General features: G+C 55.6%; 1 protein-coding gene across 1 annotated transcript; it reads left to right on the top strand.

The window, feature by feature from the left end:
• The first annotated feature begins 9,897 nt into the window (after positions 1-9,897).
• Positions 9,898-12,037, top strand: FOXB1 (forkhead box B1). The gene is made up of 2 exons (XM_063412748.1): positions 9,898-10,262; positions 10,695-12,037. Exon 2 carries the CDS (start codon positions 10,719-10,721, stop codon positions 11,679-11,681), a length of 963 nt encoding a protein of 320 aa, XP_063268818.1. The 5' UTR covers positions 9,898-10,262; positions 10,695-10,718; the 3' UTR covers positions 11,682-12,037.
• Positions 12,038-12,620: the final 583 nt, after the last annotated feature.

Below are 12,620 nucleotides of genomic sequence, written 5' to 3'. Positions count from 1 at the left end.
GAGGCCCCAAAACTGTGTGCCATGGCTGTAGCTACCTAAAATTGTTCATATTATTTCAAACATGATACCACTGTAGCAAACTAATAGGAAAACCTGACTAACTCCACTGGAAAACACCCCAACCCGGCACCTGAAAGATCACGGGGCTGATTTTTCTTCCCAGAACAAAACACTCGTGGTGCGGGGGAGGGCAGGGCGCTGCACGGAGCGGGGCGGGCGGCGCAGGCACAGCGCATCCCGGGCCGCGCCGTGCCCTGGGCGGCCCCGGCTCCGGGCTGCTCCCGGCGGGGCCGCCGCGCCCTGCCACGCGCTAATCAATCTCGGCTGTGTAATTAATTCTAATGAGCGCGGCTGGCGGGCTCCGCGCGCCAACCTCCGCCCCAAGTTGGCGGCGGCTCCGGCCGCGCTCCCCGCCCGCAGCGCCCGGCCCGGCCGGACCGCCAGCCTCCCCTTTAACCTCCGCCTTCTCCCTCCACAATTAATTGAGATATCTTTTATACTTGATGTGTTGTAAAATTAATGCCTAATTTATGTAATTAGTCAATTAACTGTAATTCTAGCATATGGTGCCAAATGCCCAGAAGGTGTTCTTGTTTCCCAGGTACTTATTTTGATGTCATGAAATGCAGCTAATTAATTTTACATGCATATTAATTTCGGATCTATTTAGCGGCTCCCTTTGTGAAGGCAGATTTAATATTTGTCTTTCTAACCTTTTTGGGCAAATTCCGCGCTTGGTGTTGAAATGGAGGTGACTTTTAAAACACATTTCCATCGGTCTCCTTTTCCTCTGTGGAGCCTTTGCTGACATCGGGTCGATCCCTCCTGTGTGAAGATGCACAAGGGCTGATTATCTATAGCTTCCTGCACATCTATAACTGTCGCAAGATACGGCTATTGAATTTAAATCCGATTAATATTTAATATTAAACATTTCTGAGGGAATTTTTGTTTGTTTTTTGCAAAGCACAATATCCCACGGACATTTTTTTTAAATAGCTGCTCTTAATACAATGCTCCTTGGAAAAATTATGAGAATTGAAGTATTGCCTAATTAGAAAATGAGCGTAATCCTGATCGCTGCCTTGTGATGTTCGCAGCTCTCCTGACTGCGCCGGGAAGCTGCGAGCCCCGCGCTTGGCTGCTCCTGGCCTCGGGAAGCACTCGCGCTCCTCCCCAGCAAAGCGTTCAGGTGACGCTGCTGTCTGTGCCGGAAAGTGACCGCATTAGGTTTTGTCCATAGTACTGGGAAAGATGAGATTATTATGCCTCTTCTTTCTGCAGTTTCTTTCCTGCGCAGAGATTAAGGGGTAAATCGCATCGTGGGCTTTCCCGCTCCCCAGATGCTGAGAAAAGATTTAAGTAGAAAAAGAGATGAAACTCCAAGTCTGCGCTTCAAATTCCCAGCGATACCGGTTTTCCCTTTGCTGCGGCAGCACTAATTGCCGCTTTACCCTTATCTCTGGGGTAGGGGAGATACAAATGCCCCCGGCCGAGGGCGCGGGACCCCGCGCGGGGCGGGCGCGCCGCCGCTGCCCGGCTCCCGCCGGCCCAGGGAAACGCGTTCCTGCCGAGCGGCAGGGCGGCTCTCCGCTCTTCGGGGCGTCTACGCGAGGGCTGTGGCGTCATAAAACTTTTTATCCCCCTTTCTGGATAAATTAATGAGCAATTTAATTAATAAAATCAGAGAGTAGCGTAAGTGCTATGATAATGAAGTTAAATGAGCGCGCAGTAAAATATTCACTAATCCAGCACATTGGCAAATGCCCCCTTAATTCTGCTTAGCACTAAAAGGGTTTTGAGCACCATAATGAGATTCCTCTGTCTGCTAATTAATTGACACTCTCCTGAATATTCATATGTGCTAGCACCAATACGTTCCTAATTGCACCGTGGAATGGATCTCAGAGGAAAGTAAATCGCCATAGACTTAATTAAAATAATGTATGCCAGATCCAGCTCGCTGAAGACGAGACATTTGCCATCAAGCGGTGTAAGAAAGTGGCACCTGGTTTGTAGCGAAAAATGAGGAGAAAATCTTTATCCCTCCCAAGGTGAAGTCAGCAGGGGCTTAGAAGCGCCAGGCTTTTCAGCCCGAAGGTCTGAAAGCGAGAGCTTCGCCTTCGACCAGCGCTGCCCGTGCGCGACCCGTGAGGGCGGCGCGGAGCCCGTTCGCGGCACGGAGGACCCGCGCTCCGCCGTTCGGAGCGGGGGGAGCGGGCTCCGCACGGCGAGGTGCGAGAAATCTGGTCAGGGATGCCCTCTACAGAAGCGTTCGGGGAAAACCGTTTGTCTCCGGCGAGGGAGGGGAGGAGGGGGAGGCAGGGAAGGAGGGCGGGAGCAGCCACATTTGTAAACTTTTCCTTGAGGGGAATCCGGTGCCTTTGAAGCTCAGTCTCTGAATGGATTGTTCTTTGCACCTCCAGACTAATACTGTGAGCTAATATTGTACATTTAAATTGTTCTGCTGTTAAAAGCGTGGCAAGTTGCGCCGAGAAATGAGTGCCTGCCGCTGCCTGGCCGCGGCCTCCATCCCGCGCCCGGCGCGCCCCGGGACGCGCTGCGGAGGGCAGGCAGCGCCCGGGCCCGCGCAGCCCCCGCTGTCGCTGAAAAGCAGACGTGAAGCGCTTTGCTAGGTCTTTTCCTTCCCTACCAGCTCAGGAAACGAAAAGGAAAATTGGTTTCTTGGAAAAGACAGCTTTTAAAAAAATCACCACAGGTTAGAAACTAAAAAGAGTTTATTTGAAGACATACAAATGCATATTTATTATACACATGTAGGCATTAACAATGTAAATTACACCGCCAGCACTTGCTGGTTGTTTATTCATTAGATCTTTAGAAAATCTACATTGCCTGCAGATAGCGGGATGATAATGTGAAATACACAAGCAGTTTACCCAGGCAGCTCCGCCCGGCTCCGCGCAGCTCCACGCGGGGCTGCCAACAGGTCCGCGGGGCTGGGCGCCGGCCCCGGCTCCTTCCGCTACCGGGGGCGCTTGTACAAGTGCAGTTCTACCTTGACGGGAAAGCGGCCGTGCCGACCGAAACTGCCGCCACTCAGAATACAGAGCAGGCTTTTACAGGTCGCGGCTCAAGACAGAGACAACTTGGACAGAAATACTTCGTAGGAGAAGAAACACGAAAGGGCTCTCCTCTGAATGACAGAGCAGACATCTCGCTCTCAGAGCTCAAAAAGCTTTGCCATTCCCAATGCCTTTTATTCCCATGTAAAATCTTTGCTCGCCAAAAGGGGGAAAGATAATTTCTCAAATTCTATCCTCTTTAGCTGGTTGAGTGCTGTATGACTACCATATCTCTCGATAATAAATACGGAGAAAAAAATATAAGGGAAGAAATCGCTGCGGGGAAATATTTTCTAAAGTTAGATCCAAGAATCTCTTCCAGGAATGAAATATTAAAGAAGGTTAATATGGTTTTTGCTGCAGAGCTGAGGGTTGATGGGAAGACGGGAGCTTTGCTCGCGTCGTGAGTATCTAGCGGTCGGGAGCTGGGGCGGGCGGAGAATGTCAACAGCTGTAAGGAAGCGATGGAAGCCGCTGGACTCGGGAAGCGCGATCAGCGCTCCGCCCGCAGCCGCCAGGCTGCCCTGTCCCCGTCCCGCCCTGCCCTCCCGCCCCGCTGCAGGGCCCGGGCGTGCGGGGCGCTCCACCGCCGAGCCGCCTCCCGCATCGCCCGCAGCCCCGGGCCGGCCCTGCGGGTCCCGCTCGCCGCGGGGTGGGCGCCGAGGCCGGCCCGCAGCACGGGGAGGGGCGAGCAGCCCCTCTGCCTCGGCGGACACACGGCGGGGCCGAGGAGGCGCTGCCGCTTCCCCGTGGGACGCAGGTGCGGTGGGGGGGCTGCGGCGGGCGGTGCTGTCCCGTCCCGTCCCGTCCCGCCGAGGAGCGGGGCCCGGCGGGGCCGCGGGGGCGGGGAGCCCCGGCTCGGGAATTGTGTTCCTCGTCCCTGGGCAGCTTGGTGGGTGGCGGCCGGGCGGGGGGCGCTGCGGCAGGAAGGGAAAGCGCGGAGCCCCGGCGCCCACACAGCCACACCGCACCCCCACCGCGCCGCGGCTTCGCGGCGGCATCTTGGGATCTGTTTGCAAACATGCCCCCCGCCAACAGAGAGAAAAACACAAGCATTCAAAGTTCTGACCCTAATTAAAGCCCTGCTCGTTAAAGACTTCACACAATGCAGGAAAAAGTTTGCCCGAGCCTGAATTCCGCAAGCGGTTATTACCTTTGCTTATAAAGAGGGGAAATAACCGTAACGTGCGCGCCATTATTCTTGTGGATATGCAATTTAAAATCATCGTCAATTGTCATAAAAACCATTTCACAATGTTTGGTTAAGTAATAACTTAGTAATTTAGAGGTGGTTTTGCCGGGCGACACGCACATGCAATTCAAGAAAGATTTACACTGCTTACGGATTTTGAACCGCCGTTCTGACTGCAGCGAGAACGGGACTCAGCCTAATTTTTCTTCCTTTCTGGTTTTTGCACAGAACACCAAGACAAGAGCAGACTGTAGGAGAAAGAGTGAATGGGATAAGCATGTCTTGTAAAAAAGGCTAAAAAAAGGTAAAAAATAAAGTTTATGAAACGGATGGGTCTGGAAAGAAGAGTCCTTTAAAAAAAAAAAAAAAAAAAAAAAGAGAGAGAGAGAGAGAGAGAGAGAGAGAGAAAAGAAAGAACAGAAAGAAAAAGGAAAATCAAGTTTGCTCCACCCAGCTATTAACCAAAACACAATACCTTTTTCTGGGTGGTACTGCACAGAAGTTGATTCAGTTTTGACAATGTTGTTTAGCTATCATTTGCTATTTTGAATGAATGGGAGCAATCCCCCTTTTTACAACAGTTGTTTCCTATTATGGAGAGGTGCAGCAGTTGAGGGCAGACATGTGAAAGTGGCTGTTTGATTCCCTTTTTCATCCCCCTGACCCTGCCTTTGTCCCTCCTCACCCTGGGAATGTCACGCCTCACTACTTCACTTTGAGATGCTCTAGAAAGTGGCTTTGTTATTCCCTTTTAGACATACACGAAATTGTTCTCATTCCCCCTGCTGTAAAAGATACTTCAAATTGGGACTCGGTTCACAAGTGCAATGCAATTTGGCTTAGCTCAACCTTTGTTCTGCTTGTACAAATGACCAAACAGTGCACACATTATACAGTTGATCTACTGCTCCCTTTACACCAGAGTTAGCGGCTGGGAGAAAAGCAAGTTAATCCCTTCAATACTAAGGTGGCATTTTCAATATTTCCTACAATGTGAAAAGGAGAAGAGAGGGCAGCTTGAAATGCGACATTTGTTTAAAAGGGGAGATTAAAAAGAAAAAGTTTGCGAGGCCTCCCCTGATACTTCTCCAAATAAATAAATAAACAAACCAACAAATCCCAAACGTGTAAATAAATACTCCGGCACCTCCGGGAAGGCGAGGGAAGTTTACCACAAAGACAGGCTCTCCGGGCAATAACGTGGAGACTCAGGCTGCAATCTGCGCTAGCAGCACAGTGCTTAACAAAACGCGGGGCGGTCGCGGCTGCCGAGCCCGCGGCCCCGGTGCGCACCTGCGCGGCCCGCGGGGGCACCGGCCCGGGCGGGGGCAGTGCCGGCAGCAAGGGCCGCGGGGAGCGGCTCGGCGGGGGCAGCGCTGCGTGCCCAGCCCGGCCTCACGCCCTCCGTGCAGCCCTGGCACTTCCCGCAGCCGTCCTAGGAGGTCTTGGGCATGTGAAGGGAGGGGAGGCCGAGGTGCGGCGTTTACCGGCGCGTGGATTTACCGCCGGCGGCGGTGGGAAAAGAGCTCTCCCGGGAAACGGGCTCCCACCAGGAGCCAGGGGCCCCGGACAGAGCCAAGAGCGGGAGCATCAGCCTCCTCTCCTCTCGGGGTTAAGGAATTCGGGTGGTCCCAGCGCTGGAAAAGTGCGGAACGGCTGCCCGGGCCGCAGGCCCGACAGCGATGAGCCCGGGACACGGGGGACACGGGGGACACAGGGGACACAGGGGACACTCCGTCCTCGGGTGCGCCCCGGTGGCGCCGCAGCGGGGCCGAGTGCCGGCTCAGGCTGGTGGCGCTTGAAATCCCCGACGGGGCAGCCGAGGGCAGCGCGAACGGGCAGCCGGCTCTCAGGAGGGCGACAGCAGCGAGGAGCGAGCGGGCGGTGGTGGCAGGACAGGGCAGGGCAGGGCAGAGCAGGGCAGGGCAGGGCGGCCGAGCGCGCTGCCCAGCGCCGGGAGCGGCGCAGCCCGGCCCGGCCCCCCGGGCACAAAGCGCACTGCACATCCCCAGCTATCAGGAATACAGGTTTGGGGAACAGTTCTCAGTCCGGCCTTGACAGGCAGGGGGAGTTTGTTTAGTGCTCATTGGGAAAGGAACAAAATCCTTTTGAAAGGGCGCTAAGTAGTTTCACGCCAAAGTGGCAGATTTGGTGAAGAATGTGGGGTGGGACAAAGCCCCGCCGTTCCCAGAGCGGCCGGAGCTCTTCGGGAAACCGCACTGGGAATTCAACCACACGGAAGAGCAGGAGACCCCAAGTATCTTGGCTTTCTTCTCCTTCTCAGTCCTCGAGAAGCAGAAGCAACAGAACCATTAAACAAAAAAAAAAAAAAAAAAAAAAAAAAAAAAGCTCAGCCGAAACGCGGCGACAACCAACAGCCTGCAGTTGACTTTCCAAAACGGGGGAAGCTTGCTCAGAGCCTGGCATTGTGTTTTGCAGCCTAGGAAACCCTAAGAAGCTGGTGCTTCCCCCTCCTTTCTCTTTTCTCCCAACTGGTTTGTAAATATTAACAAGGTAGTGAGTATTCTCTCACACAGAGTGGATTTTTTATCCTTGGAAAACTTCTTGGCTTCCCCCCACAGCCCCTCTCCCACTCCTCCCCTCTGCAAAGCTACACACCTGCTTGCAGCCACAAGGATTCAAAATCAATATTGTATTTGTCACTTTTCTGTCTCCTTTTCCTCTCTCAACAGCTCTGCTTGCCACTGAGGCGAATTGTGGATTTATGGAGGAAAATTAGCATAAATTATTACCAAATCTGTAAACGTGTGTGGTCTTGCTTGTGGGAAAGGGGGCTATTGCAAACCTTCCATGCAGAAAGGTGGTCCATGATGGGCTCCATGCAAGGGCTGAATGGCTCCTGCATGAAATAGATTTCCATTGGGTTTGCACATTGATATAATTGACTTATGTGTATTTTATACAGTTTTCCCAACACTTCTTCTGAGCTTCTTATTTGAATTAGACTTCAGAAAAACCTCTATTTGTTTTGGTTTTCCACACAATGGATTTGGATTCACTTCACCTTCTCCTCCTCCCTAATATTGGCTTTCAAAGTAAAAGGGAAGTGCTACAATTACATTTAAATCCTGTATTGCCCAAGTCTATCATCTGTTGCGTGCTTAGCACGAGGTGAAACTTCGGGTATCAATTACTGGGATGAGTTTGCCTGCCCTACCCCTCCAATCACACATTCCTTCGCAATGGAAAGAAAAAAAAGGGGGGGAAACATCGGGTGCCTTACAGCCATACCTCGTTTGCACTCCGAGTAGCAAATGACAACGGAAGTCGACTTTGCTTTAACTTTACAGCTTGCGGTTCCTTTTTGCACCAGCGGTTGGTTTGGTTTGGTTTTCCTTTCTTCGAAAAGAAAAGGTACTGGCAAAAAGAGGAAGAAAAGTATTTGTCAGTTTGTGGATTTTCTGAGCTGTCTTTTAGATAGGGATCCCAGGGGTGAACCTGGGCCGAGACACAAAACCCGAACTGGGGGCTGTCAGAAGCTGGGGATGGGGGAGCTGGGTGTGTGGTGTGTGTGGAAGTGTCCCTCACACCCACATATTTGGGGCTCTCTATACCAAAACAGAAACCTTCTGGCCAGTGTTAGGAGATGCTGTGAGGACTCTCTCCTCATTTCAGAGTATTATCTTTCCTACTCCCTAAAAAATATCCATCCGCTCATCATCTCTTACCGCACTCCACCCTCCCCCTCACCCCCAAATTTTTTTTCGAGGCTGCCTTCCTGCCCTGCCTGGCTGGATGAAGCATCTCGGAGCCGATTAACTGAGCAAGGCAACTCCCGGGCTCTGAACAGCACAAACACTGCCGGCCCTGCTCCGAAAGGGGCAGAGGGTGGCATGTGACATGTGGCATGTGGCATGTGTCTTCCCCCTCAAAAGGGCTCGTTAGCTCGGCAGCGCGGGGCCGGTCGGCTTCCCGGATTCCTAGAAACACAATTATTTACTTATTATTCTCTAAACGACATCCTGCCCCAAGAGAGAGGGATTAGATGGGACCGAGGGCAGCCGGGTTGGTACGAAGGGAGCACGGTTTAACACACACGAGGTCGGCGCTGCTGTGAAATGTGAAATGCGTTTTAAGGCTCCTGCCAGGTTTGAGAAAGCCCTGCTTGATGGGGACCGTCCCTCCGAGAAGGCTGCAAGCTCTGGCAGAGCCCATCTCCCAGCAGCCGCGCTGCACAGAGCCGCCGCTGCTCTCCCTCCCCCAACCCGGCTATTTTTGCTGAATTAAGAAGGTGACATTATTCTTCTTTTCAAGTACTTCTGTTAATATTGAAAAACGTGCGCTTGCATTACAAGCGCGCGCGCTCAGCCTCAGCAGCCATTTCAATATTAATGAAATTGTTTAATCTCCTAAATTCATCGTGTTTAAGTTACGTTTTGGTGAGTTATTGACCGACTCCGAAAATATTGTTAATGGAGTTGATGTGTATTCACCACAAAGGCTCTTCCTCCCCGGGCTCGCAGCTCCCGAGACAATCTCCAGTCGTGGCTCTGGGGTGACAGGATGCACCGCAGCCTCGGGAATACACATCGTGCAAACTTCCCTCCTGTGCAGGGCACGCCCGGGACCTTCCGGGCCTGATCCTTCCCCCAGGACACACGGCCGGCAGCGAGTTGCCGGTCTGGGCTGCGGTTCCGGGGTCGGGCCTTGGCTCCCGGGGAGGAGGGAGCACCGTGCCTCAGAAAGAGCCGCGACTCGGGTGTCGCAAGTCCTGCCTGCTCCACACACACAAGTGCGCTCCGAGGAGCACACGGGCAGGCGAACAGCCTCAGACATATCATGCAAATGCCGCAGAAGGCGTCAAGATGCCGATGTTCAGCAGTGACCGCGGACAGGGACGCATTAGCCCAGCCCAGCTCTGCGGGACCCCCGGCCTCGAGGCCGGCCGGCCGGAGGGCGCGCAGGCAGATGCTCCGCGAGCAGAGAGCGGCGTGGAGGCAGCTCCTTACCGAGCACACCGGGGCTGCGCCGCGCTCAGGAGCCCGCTCGCTCCGGTGTATTGAGAGCAGCTCCCGCTTCCTGGCACCAAAAGGTCCGCGGAACCAGAGCAGCGGTCCTGCATGGGCTGGGGCGGGGTGGGAGGTGGGGGGGGACTGACTTCCCGGGGCGGCTACCGAGGAGCCCCGGTTTCACCGCTCCACGAAAGAACCTTCGCTCGGGGAGAGCGGATTTGGCAAAGAGAAAGTCCCTCGTTACAGGGGAAAAGGCTCGCCTTAAGTTAGCCAACAATACAAATCAGATAACAATGCAGAACAAACAGAATACCACAGCCAAGCAATTTCCATGTCAAACATCCCACTGCTCAGTACCTCCATTTGTAAGTGTGAATTGCAGACTAAGCTTCCTGCAAAGTCCACAGAGAGGTTAGTGCATACCTTCCCCCCACCCCCAGCCACCGGGTACCATCGCACTGCAATTCCGCTGGCGGAGCCTTTTCACCCCTCGCCTTGTCTTCAAATGGAAATGATTCCCATTGGCCCAAGGTGTCCATGTAAATAGGTGTAAATGAAACCAGATTATGCCTTTCTCTCCAGCCCCCTCCTCCCTGCTCCCCTCCCCCTGCTCCCAAGGCGATTGTCATATGATAGCAAAGAAGTGGCACATTAATGAAGCGCCTCTACAGGGGTCTTTTCTGCTCATGTCACCACATAAAACTATCAGATGGTTAGAGGAAGGACATGGAGGCAACTAGTTAGCTCATCGCCGCTGCAGAGAAGCAAACAAGCCTGTGCTACAGAGCAGCTGCCGGTGGTGTAAAAGAAGCTGATTCAGCCTGCGGAGGCGAAGGGAGGGCTGTACAAGAGGATTCCCAAAACCAAGCCAGCTCGCTGCCTCCTCGGGACTAAACCGGAGCAGCGTGGCCGCGGAAGGAGCGAGAGACACGCCGGAGGAGAGGGGTGGAAAAGAGCCCGGACTCCCAGCTGCGTCCCGGATGCGGACTGTCAACTTCCAGCAACTTTAAGGTGAGCATATGCAGAGGCTGGCATGGAGTTGGGTGGGAGTCCCAAGGGGAGGGGATGGGGTCCCTTTCTCCTCGCCGAGACCAGAAGACAGAGCCATCACTAGAGTAACTTTACGGACGCGGGCTCCTGGGGGAAGGCCAGACTGAGGGAGGCCGGAGCTGGGAGAAGCACATCGCTTTCCCCCCTGCGGCGGCACAGGGCTCCGGGCTGTTTTCTGCTGGCCTCATCCGCGCCCTACCCCCCCCACTCCCTGTCCCCCCGTCCCCCCTTCCGAGGGCTGAGATCCGCCGTGCCCCTTCCCTGTGCCCTTCTTTCTCCAGCCCGGCCTCAGAGCCACCGGCCGGCCCGGCTGGGTGTCCGTGCAAATCCTCCCGGACTCACCCCTCTACCCCCTCCTCCCGCCCCCCTCCCCTTGTCGCTGCCCTTCTGCAGATCTCCGCGGGTCGCCTAGCGAAGATGCCTCGCCCGGGCAGAAACACTTACAGTGATCAGAAGCCTCCCTACTCCTACATCTCGCTGACCGCCATGGCGATCCAGAGCTCCCCGGAGAAGATGCTGCCCCTGAGCGAGATCTACAAGTTCATCATGGACCGCTTCCCCTACTACCGGGAGAACACACAGCGCTGGCAGAACTCCCTCCGTCACAACCTCTCCTTCAACGACTGCTTCATCAAGATCCCGCGCCGCCCCGACCAGCCGGGCAAGGGCAGCTTCTGGGCGCTGCACCCCAGCTGCGGGGACATGTTCGAGAACGGCAGCTTCCTGCGCCGCCGCAAGCGCTTCAAGGTGGTCAAGTCGGACCACCTGGCCCCCAGCAAGCCGGCGGACGCGGCGCAGTACCTGCAGCAGCAAGCGAAGCTGCGGCTCAGCGCCCTTGCGGCCACCGGCACCCACCTGCCCCAGATGTCCACGTACAACCTCGGCGTGTCCCAGCCCTCCAGCTTCAAGCACCCCTTCGCCATCGAGAACATCATCGCCAGAGAGTACAAGATGCCCGGGGGCCTCGCCTTTTCCACGATGCAGCCCATGCCGGCCGCCTACCCCCTCCCCAATCAATTGACTACGGTGGGCAGCTCCATTGGCACGGGCTGGCCCCACATGTACGGCTCCGGCATGATCGACACCGCCACCCCCATCTCCATGGCCAGCAGCGAGTACGGCGCCTACGGCGTGCCCATCAAACCGCTCTGCCATGGGGGGCAGACTTTGCCGGCCATCCCCGTCCCCATCAAGCCTACCCCTGCCGCGGTGCCAGCCCTGCCCGCCCTGCCCGCGCCCATCCCCACCATCCTCTCGAACTCGCCGCCTTCCCTCAGCCCCACGTCCTCGCAGACGGCCACCAGCCAAAGCAGCCCGGCCACCCCCAGCGAGACTCTCACCAGCCCGGCGCCCGCCCTGCACTCCGTGGCTGTGCACTGACCCGGGCCGCCCGCATGGACGCTGCTTTCCCCTTTCTCCCAAAGTTTCCTCGGAGCTCTCCTCCCTCCCCTTCTCTCCCTCCTTCCGCTTCTTCCCCTCTCCTCTCTACTCTTTTCCTCGAAAGCAGAGACAACTCCCCGCGGGAAACTGAGGTTTGCCGTTCGCGTGAGCTCCCTTTCCGCTTCGCCCCTTCAGCCGAGCCCTCCCTCCGGCTCGGCTTCTCCCCCGGTTCTGAACTTTGTTTTCCGTTCTTCTGAGGCGAAAGGAACCGGCCCGGCCCGCCCCCTCCCGCCCGGTAGGAGCTGCCACTTGCATCGCTAGTTTTCCAGAAGTACTCCAGGCATCTTCGATTTGTCGGCGACCAGGCAAGCCTGGCTCGGCGATGCCTCTTTCCCTTCTTTTGTCTGGGGAAAAGCAGGGGTTTATACAGGACCAATCTTTAGTACCATGAACAAGGATGGCTGCTGTGTCACTGCATGAGCGCAGCGACGTTTCCAGCCTCCAAGCAGCAAAGGCTTGGATCTTGGAAACGCCGGGAAGCGCTTGGCGTCCTTTGTGTGGGTGCGTGTCCCGTTGCGCCGCCAAGGGCAGGGTTTCCACGGGGCAGGGCCGCGGCCCCGCGGGCTGAGGCCGCCCCGAGCGGGAGCGGGAGTGAGAGGAGTGAGAGCAGGAGCAGGAGTGAGAGCAGGAGTGAGAGCAGGAGTGAGAGCAGGAGTGAGAGCAGGAGCGGGAGCGGGGCGCGGGCGGCCGCGGCCCGCAGGTGAGGGAGCGGCGGGGGAGGCGCGGAGCGGGACCCACGCAACGGAACCGAACCGCGGCGGCCACTCACGCCACACCTATAATGTTTACAAAGCGCCTGTTTTAATGTAAATACTGAATTTGCATCTGTACTGTAAATCAGATGAGGTCCCTTTTGCAGTACCTGTTGTAACGTGGATG

Source organism: Prinia subflava, chromosome 15 (genome assembly GCF_021018805.1).
Source record: "Prinia subflava isolate CZ2003 ecotype Zambia chromosome 15, Cam_Psub_1.2, whole genome shotgun sequence".
Lineage (NCBI taxonomy): Eukaryota > Metazoa > Chordata > Aves > Passeriformes > Cisticolidae > Prinia > Prinia subflava.
This window is presented reverse-complemented; position numbering and strand designations above follow the sequence as displayed.